This window comes from Nannospalax galili, unplaced genomic scaffold, assembly GCF_000622305.1.
Source record: "Nannospalax galili isolate Female #2095 unplaced genomic scaffold, S.galili_v1.0 scaffold53, whole genome shotgun sequence".
Taxonomy (NCBI): Eukaryota; Metazoa; Chordata; class Mammalia; order Rodentia; family Spalacidae; genus Nannospalax; species Nannospalax galili.
In genome coordinates, this window is record NW_008332852.1 from 1468744 (window position 1) to 1485966 (window position 17223).

At 38.6% G+C, this 17223-nt stretch overlaps 1 protein-coding gene across 9 annotated transcripts in view; it reads left to right on the plus strand.

Annotated features, from left to right (window-relative positions):
* Positions 1-17223, plus strand: part of L3mbtl3 (L3MBTL histone methyl-lysine binding protein 3) — a 129842-nt gene that overhangs the window by 24006 nt on the left and 88613 nt on the right. For 4 of the 9 annotated variants that reach the window (XM_029560971.1, XM_029560973.1, XM_029560970.1 and 1 more), the window contains 7 exons: positions 6348-6459; positions 6779-6901; positions 8275-8434; positions 9467-9641; positions 11651-11735; positions 13302-13393; positions 15613-15717. In XM_029560971.1, coding sequence (XP_029416831.1) covers positions 6348-6459; positions 6779-6901; positions 8275-8434; positions 9467-9641; positions 11651-11735; positions 13302-13393; positions 15613-15717 — 852 coding nt within the window. The remainder of the gene's footprint in view (positions 1-6347; positions 6460-6778; positions 6902-8274; positions 8435-9466; positions 9642-11650; positions 11736-13301; positions 13394-15612; positions 15718-17223) is intronic. The other 5 variants (XM_029560974.1, XM_029560975.1, XM_029560976.1 and 2 more) reach the window with 5 other exon arrangements.

Consider the following 17223-nt stretch of genomic DNA (forward strand, 5'->3'; position numbering starts at 1 on the left):
GGATTAAATCATGAAAATACTGAATAAACAGACACTCACCCCCTTTGAATTATTTATATTATAAATTTGGATTTTTCACGTGTTTAGCAGTAGGTCCTTCCTGTAAGACTATGTTCTTATATAGAGGAGAATTCTCTTCATGAGCTTCAGTCTGCTCCCTGCATATGTTCTGTGTCTCTAGCCACGTTGAGCCTACTTCAGGACCACAACCCCTGCTACCCCATGAATCATGATTGTGCAACCTCTCACCTCCCACCTGAGGAGTCAGCCACCCCCACCCACTTCTTTTCTAATTTGCTTTTGTTCTGATCCTATCTCTGAGACCTTGAACCTGTCTGTGGCCTTTTAGACTTTGTGCTTGTACTCAGTTGTTAAGCTGTTTGAACTTCCTGTCTCTCTAACTAGGTGCCACTTGGCCTGGCTCTATAATGCTTTATGTTCTGGGTTGTCTCAAATAGAAAAGGCTTCTTAGAACCTAATCCTTTTGATGGCTCCAGGATAAGTGTCTTAGTCAGGTTCCTGCGCTTACTTAGTCTCAGGAGTGCAATTTATTTATTTATTTAAAAATTACTTATTTTTTATATGTATGAGTGTTTTGCCTGCTTGTAAGTATACCATGTGTGCAATGCCCACAGAGCCAGAAGGGGGTCAGATCCCCTGGAACTGGAGTTAAAGACAGCTGTTAGTCATCAGGTGGGTTCTAGGAACTGAACCCAAGTCCTCTGCAAGAGAAGCCTATGCTCTTAACTGCTGAGTCATCTCTCTAGCCCCAGGGGTACAATTTAGACCATCTGCCTGCTATAGGAAAAATGCTTGAGGTTTTAATTAAGTACAGAGTGCCACTGTCTGAATTTAGTGATACAAAAATGAAATTATTTTTTTTCTAGTGGCTATCAAAATATAATTAGGAATATTTAATTCTGGTGTTCTGTGATGCCATACTGTAACTATAGTCTTAAGCAATGTATGATACTTCAACTAAAAAAGATTTCAGAGGTTCTTAACGTTAGAAATGACAAATGCAAGCCAGGCCTGGTGGGGCGTACCTTTAATCCCAGCACTTGGGAGGCAGAGGCAGGCAGGCAGATCTCTATGAGTTCAAGGCCAGTCTGGTCTACATAGTAAGTTCAAAAAAAAAAAAAGGAATTATAAATGTTTGAGGAGATAGGAATGCTTATTCCCTTGATCTGTATATGTATATTAAATGTCTGTGTGTCTGTGTGTGAATTAGCAAATAGTACCATAAATATGCATGTAGATTATGGGCCCATTTAAAATTATTAAAGAGAGAAAGAAATTTTTGGTTTTAGTTCTGTACAACCTTGAGCAAGTCATGGAACCAGTTAATCCTTTTCGGTCAAGATTGCTCTGCAGTACAATACGGTTATACGTGAATACTGAGGATTTTATCTGCTGGGACATTCTCCAAGTATCCATCTGCATGAGATATAATGGAGATAAAAGGCTGAATTTTTTGAGAAGGAAAAACCATGTCTCACTCTTAATGATGTCAAACACATATTAGCCATGTGAGCTTTGTTTAAATTATTTAAGAGCAGGGGGCTAGAGAGACAGTTTGGGGGTTAGGAGCACATAAGCTCACAATCACCTGTAACTCCAGCTTCTGGAGCTCTGACACCCACTTCTGGACTCCAGGAGCACCTGCACTCACATGTGCACATTCCCACACACATAAACACAATTAAAATAAAGCAAGTCTCAAGAATAAAATAATTATTTAAAATCACTATATTCTGGAAGATGTATATGCAAAATGGGCTATTAGAATCAACAAGATACATAACTGTAGCATGGTTATGAATGCAAATACTTAAATTGTGCATTTTCTGAGTTTGTAATATATTATAAAAACTGCTTTTTATGTTGCTTCACATTCATATTATTCTTGTATATTTTTATCTCCTCATTTTTTTTTTTTCCATGTCACGTACATGATGAAATTTATAACTTTTTTTAAGGTCACATTTTTTTTTTTTTTTTTTTTTTTTTTTTTAGAAGGGATTGAACTCACAGAGATCCGGCTGCCTCTGCCTCCTGAGTGCTGGGATTAAAGGCGTGTGCCACCACTTCGGCTTTTTAGGTTAGCTTTTGACAGTAGTTTCCATCCCAAAGACATCTGGATTGCTTTAAGGTTTTCTAAGCAATGAATTTTAAAAATTAGCCTATTATTTTTTATTAAGATAATCAGGTAATTAAGTCACTTAATGTATTATCATCAGGGTTATTTGATAGGACTTTTAGACTCGTGTAATTACTTGGTAATTGCCATGAGTCCAGTCTACTTTATGTACTGTAGACAGTTTGGTACTTCACTTTAGAAATAATTCACACACCTTTAATCCCAGGACTCAAGGGGCAGTGGCAGATAGATCTCTGTGAGATCGAGGCCAGCCTGGTGTGTATGTAGAGGGTTCCAAGCCAGCAGGAGCTACAGAGAGACCCTGTCTCAAAAACAAACAAACAAACAAAAAACCAATAACAAAACAAGAAACCAAAACCAAAAACTAGAAAAAGAAAAAAAAAAAATCAAATGACTGGGGTCGTGGCTTTGTGGGTAAGAGAGAGAGATTGCTGTGCAAATCACGAAGACCTAAACTTGAATCCCCAGCATCTGTGTAAAAAGACATTGGGGGCAGAGACAGGAGGACTGCTGGAGCTCTCTGGTTGTCAGTCTAGCTTTAGGTTCAGTGACAGACCATTTCTCACGTGAGTAAGGCACAGTGTGATGAGCAGGGCATGGACTTCACTAGCCTTTCTCATGTGTGCACTTGTGTGTACACCACACATACACATATACACCTCTCTCTGTCACACAAACATACACACAAATTTAAAGATTATACCCTTATAACCCTTTTTATTTGAGATTCAGAGCCCATCTTATTGATTATATTGCTTAGCATTTCTTACATTAAAATCTTGGTTGCATTTTACCTTCATTATATTTAATCATTTCATTTACCTCTTTTTTTGTCTGTCTCTTGTCAGTTTACAGATTGGGAAACTGAGGCGTAGAGTGTTAATTTGTTCAAGTTAGTTATTGCAGAACTAGTCCTCAAGATGAGACTTCTCTAGTATTAAAATTGATTTTCTTATCACTGGAACATTGCTATCTAACAGAACACACTAAAATCAACAGATGGCAAGGAAAATGTTGCAAATTTAGAGGGGTGAAGACTTAATTCAGTTGGAGGTATCAGGTAGCCTTTGAAAATTAGGTTATCATTTAAGCTTTAGGTGCCTGAAAATACTTGTCATGATTCTGGGGAGGCACCAAGGGAGAAAGCAAGAGCAGGGCTTCCCCAGGTAGGTGAAGTGGTGAAGAGAATAGAAAGTGACCACTGGCAGTCTTGAAAAATTGCAGCCATTAACAGCATTTTCACCTAAACAAGCTTCAGAAGCTTTACTGTTACCTAATTTATTCTTTCCCGAAAATGCAAGTAAGTTTTAGAAGATTAATGTCTCAGGGTTAGCCACAGGGAAGGGAGTCTAAGTTGTAGTGGGAAGGTGCCTGGCAGGGCTCCCTTGCCAAGTATTTTCTCTACCCAAACTTCCAATGGTTTCTGAAATTTCTAAAGAGAGAATTAGTCTTTTGAATAGGAAGGAGCTAGTCTTTCAGAGTCCCTCAGTAAAATGCAGAAACTCTCCAAGAGAGGGATATCATCTTATCTAGTAAGAATAATTGCCACTTAGCGGAGAGCAAGACCCGCGACAGCAAGGCAGAAACCTAGTTATAAAATTCACCGCACCCTTCTTAAAGCACGCACTCTTCTTAATGCAGTTTTGCTTGTCTTGATTAATGTTTAAAACAGTTTAGTTACCAAACATCTTTGCCCTTCAAACACATTGGTAATTAGAATTCAGATTTTAACATTGAAAGTAATAAAATGAAAATCATAAGCTTAATAGTATCTTTTAATGATCTATTATTGAAGAGACACAAAAAGAGGCAAAAGAGCCTATGCTTCTACAAGCAAAAGTAAGAACAGTTGAGTCGATTAAAGGTAGTTCAAGCCAGGTAAACAAAACCTTGCCACCTGCGTATAGCTAAGACATAATGCTTTCTTTACTGACCTGGACATGTAGAAAAAACTACTATGCCAGTTGTTGGATTTGGACTGCTTAATAAATCTTTCATAATGTTTATTATTTTGATATTCTTAGTTGCAGAATGGATCACTTGAGAAATTTCATATCATTCCAAAGCCATTCATTAAAACAGTTTTAGAAACTGAATGTTTAGTTGGGAAACAGGAAATAAATCAGTCTTTCTGGAATTCTGTCACTGGAACTTGAGTTACATCAGCAGTACTTATTCTTCATTAACATTTTTCTTCATTAGTGACCTTGTAGAAGATCTGTAAATCTATATTGAGAAGCCATAGGAAAATTTGATCCCTGTGCCTTTCTGGCATAGAATGGCATAATTGGAGGTTTTTAATTTTTGAGATAAGTAACTTTAGTAAGAGCATATGTGCTTTATTGTTTCTCTAGTTATAGGGTACCTTTGAGGGTATGGTAAAACCTGTGAATCCTAGCCCCTCAAGTGTGCACATACCATAATTTTATTACTGTCTTGTGTATCAATCCTTGACGTCCATCCTTGTTCTTTGACTTAGGGTTGTTCACTGTGTCTCCAAGTGACACTGAATTTCTACTTTGTGTTTAGATGATCAGTTATGGCAGTTCATATTAGGAGAAGAAAAAGGACAGAGATTAAATGTTGCATTTTTAAAGATTTTAATTTTTAGCTATAAAAGCATTTGAGCCAGATCTTTCCAAGTGTCGTAGTCCTTCCTTTTACTCAGAGCTTCTACTCTGGTTTTCTTTCTCAGTGTTTACAAGGCAGGATGGTTTCAGTTTAGCAACCATTTGGGAACTTCGGCCATAAGATCCTTTCTGTCTAATGTATAGGTTTGATGCTATTTCTCACATCTGTTGTTGGTCAAATATTAGTATCAACAAGTAATGAAAGCAGAATTACTCATCTTAAGTGAATTGCCAAGTTTGTGCCTATTAAAAAAAATCTGAAATCAGAATTGATTTTGCATCATATTCTTTAGTATTATTAAGTAATAGTCATGATATCTTGTTTTATCTACTCTTGCCCAGTAGATGGTACTGTCAGCCTTATTTTGAAATACTCTATTTTCAGAGTTGCTCGTTAAGTTTTGTTTTTTGTTTTTACTTTATGGTTTCTTTTACAAAAAGTAATTTTTAGTTCTTTTCCCTTGAATTAACATTTAACATTTCCTAGGTTCACATGGCGTGGACAGTAAGTATCCTGCAGATTTATTACCTCCAGAATATATAGTAGGGAGAAAATATTCCCATATTCCCGAACTACTTCAGCTTATTCAGTCCGGAAAGTATTTAATAATTGTAGACAGTGAGTGTGGAAAATACATACAATGCCGTGAAAGATCTAAAGCATTTCATTTTCCTTTTGAGCATGATCTTTCTGTCTTTTCATCACCTGCTAACATTTGTGAATCCCTACTGCCATTTTGTTTTATGGAAATTAGGAGAAATGCAGATTCCTTTGGATTTGAATTCCTAAATCTGAGAGAGAACAGAAATGATTACAATAGATAATGATTAAGCGTTCAGCACACAGTATAATCTGGCTGTTGCAGAAACCTGTTTTATTTGCAGGCCACAGTGAGGTGAAAGGAAACTGAGATTAGGAATGAGAATGATATGACATCAGACTGTCCCTTTTAGTGATAAAATTGGCCTGTAATAAGTAGCCTTATTCAGGTCTCAGTAATTTCTCCTTATCTTCCAGTTGTTTTGGAAGGCTGCAGGTACAGTTTATCGAATTTAGAGGACAATAAAAGAAAATGGAAGCATGGCACTGGGGAGGGGATGTGACACAGGTTATGCATTCTCATCTTGGATTAAAAGGAGAAAGATCAGTGTGTCTTCTCTAAATTAGGTGAGCTTGGGTGAAATGAGTTGATTCCTGAAATAAAAGGAGTTCTTTATTAGCTTTGCTTACTAAATGAGCAATAATATGAAATAAATATATTTTAGTATAATCCTAGTAAAGCGTGTCTGAGATGACATATAAAGTACAAGTATTTGGTCACTATCTGAATGCACAGCTATCACAGCACCCGTCGTTTCATTCTAGTCTCCTTCCCCAGTTCCATAAAATATACATAAAATACAAGGGCTTGCCATTGGTAGAAAGCTTATCCAGTATATGATGTTTAACTCTTAGCATGTAGCTAGTTTACTTATAGACTGTGTCTCAGCCATGAACTAAATAATGTCCTGAGGATTTTTGTAGATTTCGCCTTTTTCTTCTGTGTTGTTGCTAGTTTCGGGTAAATGAGTTTGGAGCCCTGGAAGTCATTACAGATGAAAGTGAAATGGAAAGTGTTAAGAAGGCCACTGCCACCACCACTTGGATGGTTCCAACTGCTCAAGAAGGTAAGGTGGAGCCATCTCCTTCTAATTTTTTCCTATTGAGAGATTTGAAGTAAGAATATCTAAGGCTTTATAGAAAGCTGAACTTTGAAAGCCCTGGATTATTTTTGTGTCTCATGTCCCTACATAATTTTTTGTAATGAAACAGACAGGAGCCAGCTTTTATATTTTAAAATAATTATAAACTGTCTTGTTTCCTAATGCCAGATCTGTAATAGCACATGATTAGTTGGAATTTGTCAAGGAAATCCAAGTTGCTAATGGCTACCCAGGTGATTTTGCAAAAAGTCTACCACTTTTTTTTTCTCATCTACTCCGATAGTTGTAACTAACACCTATATGCTGATGACTCCTAAATCTATATCTCCAGCCCCGACCTCTCCCCTGAGCTCCAGGCCCGTATTTCCACCTGCCTACTGGACATCTCCACCTGGATGTCCCACAGGTACCTCAAACTGCACATGTCTGAAATGCAATTCATTTTCTGTTTCTTTCTCCCCTTCCCCTTAAACCTGCTCTTTGCTCTGTAACCCATATTTCAGTTGACAGTAGCACCATCTACCCGGTGGACAGTCAAGAAATCTAGGAGTCATCCTATCCCCATCCCTTGCTCCCTAATGCTCCTGGTTTTTATTCCTTAAATATGTCTTGGATGGCCTTTTCTATTACCACTACAGCTGCCTCAATTTAGGCTCTTAACTCTCACCTGAACTATTGCAGAAGTCTTTTAAATAACCACTTTGCTTCTAACCTACCTCCTTCCAGTTTACCTTGTACCCTGAAGTCAGAGGAGCCTGTATAGACCACTCACCTGCCACTTTGCTAATTTCTCTTTGCCTCTCCAGCAAGCCCTTCAAAGACCTTGGTGGCCTGCACCCACCTGTTTGCTTTGTCTCCCCATTCTGTCCCTTTCTGTGTTGTGTCCTGGTCCTACTGGCATTAGGAAACTGTGTGTCATTTTCCCAGCTCATCTTGTGTTTTCATGCTTCCCTGTATTTGTTCTTGCTGTTTGTTTGTTTCTGGCTCAAATGACATTTCTCTCTTTATCAGTTTCTCTTTGGACTTCAAAGCCTGTTGTGGCATTGTATCTGAAACTCTTTCCCTGACTTTATCTCAGGCTGAATGAATCATTTCTTCCTCTGTGCTCCTTCTAGAACCTGCTCATGCTTCTATTACTGCATGCATCACCTTTTATTATTATAGATACTGGGTTTCTTGCCTGTCTTCTCTTCTAGACTATGAGCTGTCTTGGGCAAGGTCTATACTGACATAATCAGCATCTAGTATAAATTTGTGCCTAATAAATGTTTGCTGAATGAATGATTAGTCTAATGATTCAGAGGAAATGTGGGTTCTTAAATGATTTTTATAAATATGATTCAGGTCAATTACACTGAAATAAAGGTGTTGATTTTGTCAATTAAGTAAAAAATCACCAAAATGTTATAAGCATGAAATAACATAGATGGTCCTTTTCAGTTTTATCAAAGATTCACCTATGATTAAAACTTCAGATCACCAGTGGTACCTTCTGAATTCAGTAGCTAATGAAGTTCTTCATTCTATTTTGAACTCTGTATACAAAGCCTTTTGCAGATCTGTGGTTTATCCTTTTTGAAGGTTTTAAAATAAAAGCGATCTGAGTGATTTCATGCTAAGTCCAGTCCCTCTCCCTCCCAAATTTTATAGTTCAATCAATGATTCATTCAACAAACATTATTCTATTGTGTTGCTAACAAAATTAGAAAAGAAAGTTTAAAATACACCATGGAGTGTTTTCTGAAGTAGTTTTAATTCTTCTTTTTTTTCATCTTCTAGTCTTTTCAGAAAAAACTGGGGTGCCATTCAGGTTGAAGGATCCAGCAAAAGTAGATGGGCTTCAATTTTGTGAGAACTGTTGTCAGTATGGCAATGTAGATGAGTGTCTTTCTGGAGGAAGCTATTGCAGCCAGAACTGTGCTCGCCATGTCAAAGACAAGTAGGTTTCTGTCCTCTTCCATCTGTGAAATGGGTGTAAGAGTCACAAGATCATGGTATCTGAGCATACAGAGGAAAATATGCTGTAGGACATCTGACCCTGACTCATACCTGTGTTCTAGACTTTCTCTTTGGAGACAGATAACCCCTGACCCATTCATTGGACCTTGTGGCTTCTGTCATGCCTGGTCTGTTATACTACTGATGTTCTGTCTCTATAGTTGGCCACTGTTAATGTTAATTTGATTGCACCCATCTGTGTGTATCTAGGTGTTCCTGAGCTATGCACACATTTGTAATGGCAACACAGTTTTGTTTATATTTTGGGAGTTTTTAGGTAATTCAGTTAAAACTCCACATAGGGAACAAAGGTCCCCCTGATGAGATGAGAAGTCAACTCAGCAACATTGGCCATAGTAAATAAGGTGGTAAGTCCTGATAGGATGACCTTAGTGGACCTACTGAAGACATCAGCTGTGACAACAGGGAGTGGTGTGTGACCTATCCATTTGAGGATTTTCTGACAAAGTACAGTTTAACAGCAAGAAGGTGTATTTCTCACATATAATGGCATAGGACAAATAATGACGTAACATTTTTATGTTTTTGTGGAGTTTCCCACATACATTATAATCGGCATAGGAACTGGTTGTCTTTTGTTGGCTGACTCTTTACAGTTATAATTGGCCTCTTCTACTGCATTTGCTATTCTTGATAATTGTTTGGTCCTTGGTTTAGAATTGTCCTGGAGACAATTATCTCTAAATAATTGATTCTTTTATTAGTATGGATGACAGATATGGTAGACATATAAACATATTAGAATCTATTTTACATATATTACTGGTTCCCTTTTGAAGTTAATATATAAGGTAATTTCCACTTTCTGCCCTGACAGATCTCCTATATAACATGATTTTAAATAAAGTTCCCTACATATTGATAGTCTCCTGGTGATTGAATATGTTTCCTTTGGAGAGGGATTTTTAAAAATAATTTTTGCATCAATAATCAACATGTAGATGTTTGATAGGTATTGTTTCCTGTCACTGTTTTGGGGTTATAAACACAACAGAGATCAGAAGGAAGAAAAGGACCTAGGCGAAGATAATGAGGAAGAGGATTCCAAGTGTAGTCGGAAGAAAAAACCAAAATTATCTTTGAAAGCTGACTCCAAGGAGGATGGAGACGAGAGAGATGATGAAATGGTTAGTAGCCCTTATGTGTCCATGTGTAGGCAAAGGCATGCTTCTTGGGATGCCTCCAGTCACCGAATCCGTTCTAGATGCTGGGTTAGGGACCATTTCTGTGAGTAGATTACATACCTCTTCATGTCTTACTGTCCTCATCTCAAAATGGGAGTAGGGAGTAATAGTACCCCTCCCTCAGGATTCAGAAGTGGGATGCCCTGGAATTTATTACTGGAATGAGAGGTAACAATCAGCCTTCAGTTTTGTGGATGAATCTCAAATTCTTCTCACCAGTAAAATGCCAATCCCATTTTGGTAAATTACAGGCAGATCATATATAACCATGTGAGTGGGTAGAAAATAACATATAACTATCAAGTACCTCTGGGGGTTAAAAGTCATTCAAAATGTGCTAATTGAAACATAAATAACCTTCTTGAAGTAGGTATTGGTGGGTTTATATGAACAAAGAACATGGGATCTTGATTTCACTGAAGATGACTATAGAGCAGTTGTTATGTGCTAACCACTATTGAGTGAGAGGGAAATATGGAAGAGACTAAGACATGCAGAGAGACAGGGTCCTTCCTCACAAAGACATTTTGTTCTCACTAAGGGGGCATGTATTAAATAAGCAAAAAGGACCAGAGAGGTATCAGCTCATCCTGAGTGCTGTGATTGACATTTAAAGTAGAGCATTAAGATTGGCTGACTATTCTAAGTTTGGTTTTCAGGGGACTTCAAGAAGGCAGCTGGAAGAATGAGGTGTGAATAGTGAGGCGGCAACTCTGTGCATTGAGCCTTCTGTACAATATAAGTTGTAAGAGAGTGTACCAGAGAACCTATGTAGCACATTTTGTTGGAGGACATACACACAGGAGACCCTGGTTGTCCATGGAGGGTTAGGGCTGAGTGCAATGAGGAAGCCAAGGAGATAAGTTAACCAGAATCCTGGGGTTGCATCGTTTTCTGAGTGGAGTGGGAAGCCACTGGAAGTTAAACGCAAAGGGATGTTGTGGTTTGATTTGTGCTTTATGACCACTGTGCTTTGATGCGTGTAGGTAAGAATAGAGCCAGGGAAGCCAGTTAGAATGTTCTTGCAATGTACTAGGTCAGCAATCCATGGAAGACAGAAGTTAGTAGATTTTATTACAGTTTGATGGGATTATAGGATAGATGAAAAAAAGGGAAAACTCGGGGATCCCATTAATCTTAAGTTTCTGGATTGAACAAATACCTGGAATGTCAAGGCAAGAGTGGAGAGAGAATCAGGAGTCCTTAGGTTGTCATGAGTTTGAGATGCTTGTTACCCACTCATCTCAAAATCCAGTAAGTGGCTGAGCACAGCCACTCAGAATCAGAGACAGGAAGCTAGAGATAGAAGGTGAAAATATTTGGCATAGAAATGACCTTGAGGAATGGGGAGATGGAACTGAGTTTATATCTCCAAGACCCACGTAAAAGGCCGGGTGCAGTGACACATGCTTGTCTTGGTGCTGGGAAGGTAGGGATGAGGATCCCTGGAACCTGCTGGCCTACTTAGTGAAGTTTCAGCCAGTAGAGACCCTGACTCAAACAAAAGATGGAAGGAACCTGAGGTTGTCCTCTGACTTCCACACACACAGGTATCTACACCCCTCCTCACACACAAAGAAATGACCTTGAAAACACAGGGCTAGAGAGGAGCAGAGGTGGGATGGGTGTAGACATCAGCAGATGAGCCTGAGAAAAGGCCTTGAGGTGTGAGGAACACCAGAGCACAGTGGTCATGGGGCTAAGAGCAGAGCGTGTTTTGAGAAGGGGGGAGCAGTGTCTGTTCTTCCAGATAGCAATTTTTGGAAAGGCTCTTTTTTTTTAAATGACCTCAGGCCAAAGCAACAGTTCTCAAATGGACCATATTCTTTTTTTAAAAAAAGTGAAGTGAAATTGAAGAAAAGAACAACAAAAAGCTTCTGACAGACCTCTAACTTTCCACTGAGGTTAATTTCACAAACTTTTAAAGTTGAAATTTTCCTTTCTTACTGTAGGAGAACAAACAAGATGGAAGGATCCTGAGGGGTTCCCAGAGAACCCGAAGGAAAAGACGAGGGGATTCAGCTGTCTTAAAGCAGGGTGAGCTGATTAAGGAAAAGCTGTGCTAACTTTGTAAAACTGAAAATAGTTCACATAAGTAGAAGTTTTAGTCTTTAGTGCTCTTTACACTGTCACAGAGAATTGGTTTGTTTTTCTTTGATGGAATTTTGTCAGTAAAAATGAAGGATTGAGGAAGTAGCTAAAGAAAGGGAAATTAGTTAACTTTCAAGTAGTTACCAGGAATGAATAGAATGCCTTCTTTGTTTTTACCTTTTTATCTATCAACTCAGTGTTTCTTGCTTCTACGCCTTTGCCAAAGCCTCAGTTCTTGTTCATGTCCCAAGATGTTAGGTTTTTGTGCTTGTTCTCAAGCATAGTCTCCCTATGTGGTCCCTTTTTCCCTTTCCTTGAGGCAGCATCTTATTATCTTGGGGAGTCCATCTCTCAAGTCTTCCCCTTGCTGTTTGGTTGGTTGGATAGACTCATTTCCTCCTTTGGCATGGACCTCAGGTCATTTCCATATAGGCTCCATTTGTATCCTCCACCCAACTTTACCCCACAGAGTGATGCATCTGCTCTGTCAGGCCTTTGGCTGAGGTCAGTTGAGGATACTCTGGTCTTTACAGCCCAGTTCCCAACTTGTAAGGTCACAGTCTTCCCTACAAGTCAAGGCTATGAACCCAGCCACCCAGCATTCCTTCTCTGTGCTTGGAAGGACTTGTTTTTTTTTTTTTGTTTTTGTTTTTAATAATCCCTCAAAAAGAATTGGGACTATTTCCACCTGCCTCTAGCACACAGCAGGACTTTTATGTCTTTTCAGTATTATTGAGATTAAAGGAAGTAAATTAAATTCCTTAGTTACTCTGTGTGAAATCTCTTCTTTCTTCAGCATTTCCCTCCTTTCCTTTTAATGACTGATCTGGATGAAATTCCAAAGCCTTGGCTTGCTTCTTCAATCATTTTGCCACTTAAATACTGAGAATTTTTTTCCTTTGTGGGCTCTATTTTTGTCTCTTCTGATGTATCCTGTAAATGCTCTCCTGCAACTTTGCTACCAGTCAAGCTGTTATATTCCTTTATTTCCTGTACTTTGTCAAAATAATCCAAGAGAAGATACTAGCGGCCTCTCTACTTCTATCATTTGTGTATTCTTTTTGTACTTATGAATGTGACTCTCACAACACCATTTTTCCCCCATTTCCAAGATTAGCAGCTGTTCCCTAAGCACTCAGTGCACTAGTCCTTTCTCAGGCCTCAACTTCTAGATGTTATGGAGAAACAGGCACATGCATGCGCATACATGCATGCACACACACAAGTTTTTGTGTATCCTGTTTTGGAAGATTTTGCTTGTAGCTTCTCTGGATTTTCTGCTTGCATACTTTGATTTCTTCTTCCAGTTTCTTCTGCCTTTGTAACTGGCTGTATATCGCAGTTTACTCCTCGGTTCTTGTTTCTATGGAGGAGCCAGGAATAGAGATGGATGAGCCGTGGAAGTAGGGGAGAGCCAGCAATGATAATGGTCAAGGAATACATAAGTCACAAAACATGTCATTGCTTTCTTAGATTTGGAAATTCCATCATTTAGTCTCACTTACCTTTCAGGTTTGCCTCCTAAAGGCAAGAAAGCTTGGTGCTGGGCATCCTACTTAGAAGAGGAGAAAGCAGTGGCAGTGCCTGCAAAGCTGTTCAGAGAGGTATGGAACCTTCCAGAAGTACTTTGTGTAAGGGCAGAGGAGCAAGAATACTCATCTGAAACCATACTGTCATTTCCATTGTTTAGAAAGTATGACTTGGGATAATTTCTCAGGTATATTGCTTTGCGTGAATGTGTTATGTTGAAACTGTTGTTAATGTGTGCACAGTACAGTACATCACACACTCACACATACTACACTTTTAGTGTTTCCTGGGCTTTCATCCATTTGTATCAGAGGAATATCGTTACTGGAAAACTAGATAAATTTCATGTCTGTGTTATGATAATGAAAATGAGTTATGGAGATTTATGTCTTGTAACAATACATCTAAAAATGGGTTACCATGTGGTATTAGTGATAAGAATGTTTTATCACAAGCAGTTTAAATTAGTTTAAAAATGTAGTTGGGCCGGGTGTGGTGGTGCACACCTTTAATCCCAGGCAGAGGCAGGCAGATCTCTGTGAGTCTGAGGCCAGCCTGGTCTCCATGGTGAATCTAGGACAGCTGGGGCTAAAGGGATACCCTGTCTCAAAAAAAAAAAAAAAAAAAAAAAAAATGTAGTTGGTATAGTTCCACATAGGTGCTCTTGCCCCTGGACTAAGATAGGACCCAGTAAACTTTCTCTGTAGCGGGTCAGATATTTTAGGCTTTGCAAGGCATATGGAATCTATTGCATAATGGAACTTGGCTGAATAACATGAGCTCATCCATAGATAACATGTAAATTAGTGGGAATGACTGTTTCAGTAAAGTCTTAGTTACAAAGCTAATGGTGGGCCAGATTTGATGCACTGATGCATTGAAATTTGCCTACCCATCATTTAAATCATTTAGTGTATAATAAACCTTCCGTGGGTATCATTATATTCATGAATGAACATAGGTAAATGGTGAATAGTGAATGTTAGGATGTCTACATCAGCACTGAAAATTTTAACTTAAACATAGTCATAATTACATACCAACTTGTTCAGGATAATTATTTTCTGTAACAGTAGACCTTCTTGCATTCTAAAAAAGATTTATTTTTAATTATGTGTGTGTATATATGTTTATGTCTATGTGTGGATATATGCACATGAGTATGAGTGCCTGTGGAGGCCAGAAGAGGAATTTGGATCCTCTGGAGCTGTAGTTACAGGCATTTGTGAGCTGCTGATGTGGGTTCTGGGAACAAAATCCAGGTCCTCTGCAAGAGCAAGTGTTTCTGATTGCTGAGTCTTTTCTTCTTCCCCCCTTCCCTTTTTTCAAGTTAAAAAATTACTTAGATAGTAATCCATTCATATGCTTTTAAATGTCAAAGTACAAAATAAAGTATGCCCCTCATAACCTTATTCCTCTAACCACTATTGCTAGTTCTCTTTTCTTCCTAGAAAGTCATAAGCACATATAAGCACTCTACATGGCCTGTCCCTCCAAAACACCATGGTGATGGATGGCCCATACTTTTTTGGACTTTTTTTTTAATTGGACAGTTTGGAGATCATTTCACTTCAGGTCACTGATCCTTTCATCATTTTTTTACACTAAAATACTAATGCATAGTATTTTATTTTATGTTTGTTTCATAAAAATTTAATTTGATCTCTGTTGATTGACACATAGACATATATTTTCAAATCTTTTGCTAGATGCTGTAGTGAATAGCTTCCATTCTTGCCATTTTGCATATATATGAATGTCTTCATTGGATAATTTCCTAGAGTTAGAATTGCTTAATCAGAAGGCTCAATGTTTTATAGATACAGTGAGCTAGTGTTTATACCAGTTTTCATTCCTAGCAATACATGTTCTTGTCTACTTTTGTAGAGCCTTACCAGCACAGTGCCACCGAGCTTTTTGATACTATATCTTAGTATAATTTTATTTTGTGTGATTCTGATGGGCAAGGTTGACTATTTACTCAAACGTAAAAGACAAAGGCAGAAAATCATTAGATTTCCTTTTTGTGATTTGTATATAGTCTTTGTTCATTTTTATCATATCATTCATTGGTTGTTTTCTTTTTGGAATTTTTGAGTGATTTATTAATTTAAATATCTGACAAGAGGTTTGTGTGTGGTGGATAGATGATAGGGATAAAACCCAGAATCTTATGCTAGGGAAGCATTCTACCATAGTCGTAACCCCGGTCCCAAGGACTCTTTTCCCGTTTGTATCACCCCACACGACCAGCTGGAATGTGAAATGACACAGTTGTCTCTCTGCATTACAGCACCAGTCCTTTCCATACAACAAAAATGGATTCAAAGTGGGCATGAAGTTAGAAGGTGTGGACCCTGAGCATCAGTCTGTGTACTGTGTCCTCACTGTGGCTGAGGTAAGTTTTGTCTCTTCTTTGCTCTGAAAATAAAATAATGACTATTGGGGCTTAATAATGGGAAAAACTGTCCTCTGCTGAGGTTTATTTCATGCCAGGCATGTTCTTGGTATTTTATGTACCTTATCTCACCTGGTCATCATAAAAATTCCATCCTGTGCAGGTCATGGTTTTTTCATCCCTGTTCTAGAGGTAAGGGAACAGAGATCAGAGAGGTGAAGTGATCAGTACAGGGCCACACAGCTTCAAGGTGATACTACTGAGATTTGAAGGGAGGTCTCTCTAGTTCCACAGACTGTCATACTGTATGTTCCTTGACAGAAGGAACACAGCAAGAAATATTTATTTATTTGCCTTAGTATTTTGAGGTGTCACTGAAAATTTCAGGAAAAAGTATATCAGCAGATAAAATGGGTCCAGTATATCACTGAGAACACTTCTTTTTAATTCTTTTTCCTTTTGTGGTAGGCTCTGTGCCTTCTTTTGAACCAGAGTTATGGACCTTTTAACTTTCTCTCTAAACGAGTATGGGGTCTTAGGCACTGATTTTCCTAGAGTTCTTTCAGTGACTGAATTTGTATGAAGAATCTTGATTCCTACAGAACACAGAGCCTGTGATGTCTGGGTGATGGTGATCACTGTAGGTAATAACTATAGTTACTTGTAGTATACTGTGTGTTGGGTATTGATTGAGGTGTCCTATACACAGGCTCCAGAGAGGAGCAGCCGCAGTACCAGGTGTCCCGGGCCAGGGTATTTAAGTGAAGGATGTGAACATAGAATGAAGTTTGAAAATTCAGTAAATATGGGTTGATTTTGAGAGATTTAGCCATGAAAGAGGAAGGACCTTGTGTGTGTAGGTGGGGGGGTTATGTGTGTGAGTGTATGTGCATCCTCATATTCATAACATTTGAATGGGCATCTCTTTCTCTAATGCTGGAGGATGGTGAGTTTGAGGCTAGACTCTACATAGTGAGACCCTGTACCAAGGGGTGTGGGGCATCAGCTATGACTGAATGAGTATTGCATGAGCAGCTTTTCATACCTGTGTTTCGTTTTTGCTTAAGCATGTCTGTAAGACCCAACCTCAGACCTCCCAGATTAAAAGTTAATGGATATTATGTTCCTGATGCATGTTGCTGCTTGGTGATCCAAAAGTTTATGAGTTATTAAATCTCACCAAGAATGTTTGAGGATTTATTACCTAAGACTGAGTGACAATCTTGTGCTTAAGTTTTTTTCTTGCCCCTCTCTCCCCTCTTCTTCCCTCCCCTGTCATGAAGCGGGCAAAGGAGCAGATGGGCTCCTGATCCATGAGGGTTATGGGGCTTTACCCTAAGGATGAGTCTTCCTGCACTGAACAAGAAGACTAGATAAAGGCTAGTGTTTTGAGCATAGGCAGCTTGCCTAATTGTTAGCAGATGTTTAAGGGAAGCTTCTTTGACACACGTTGAATAATTGCCTGAGGAATGGAGCTAGTGGGATTGATAGCTGCAGGAAAAAAGA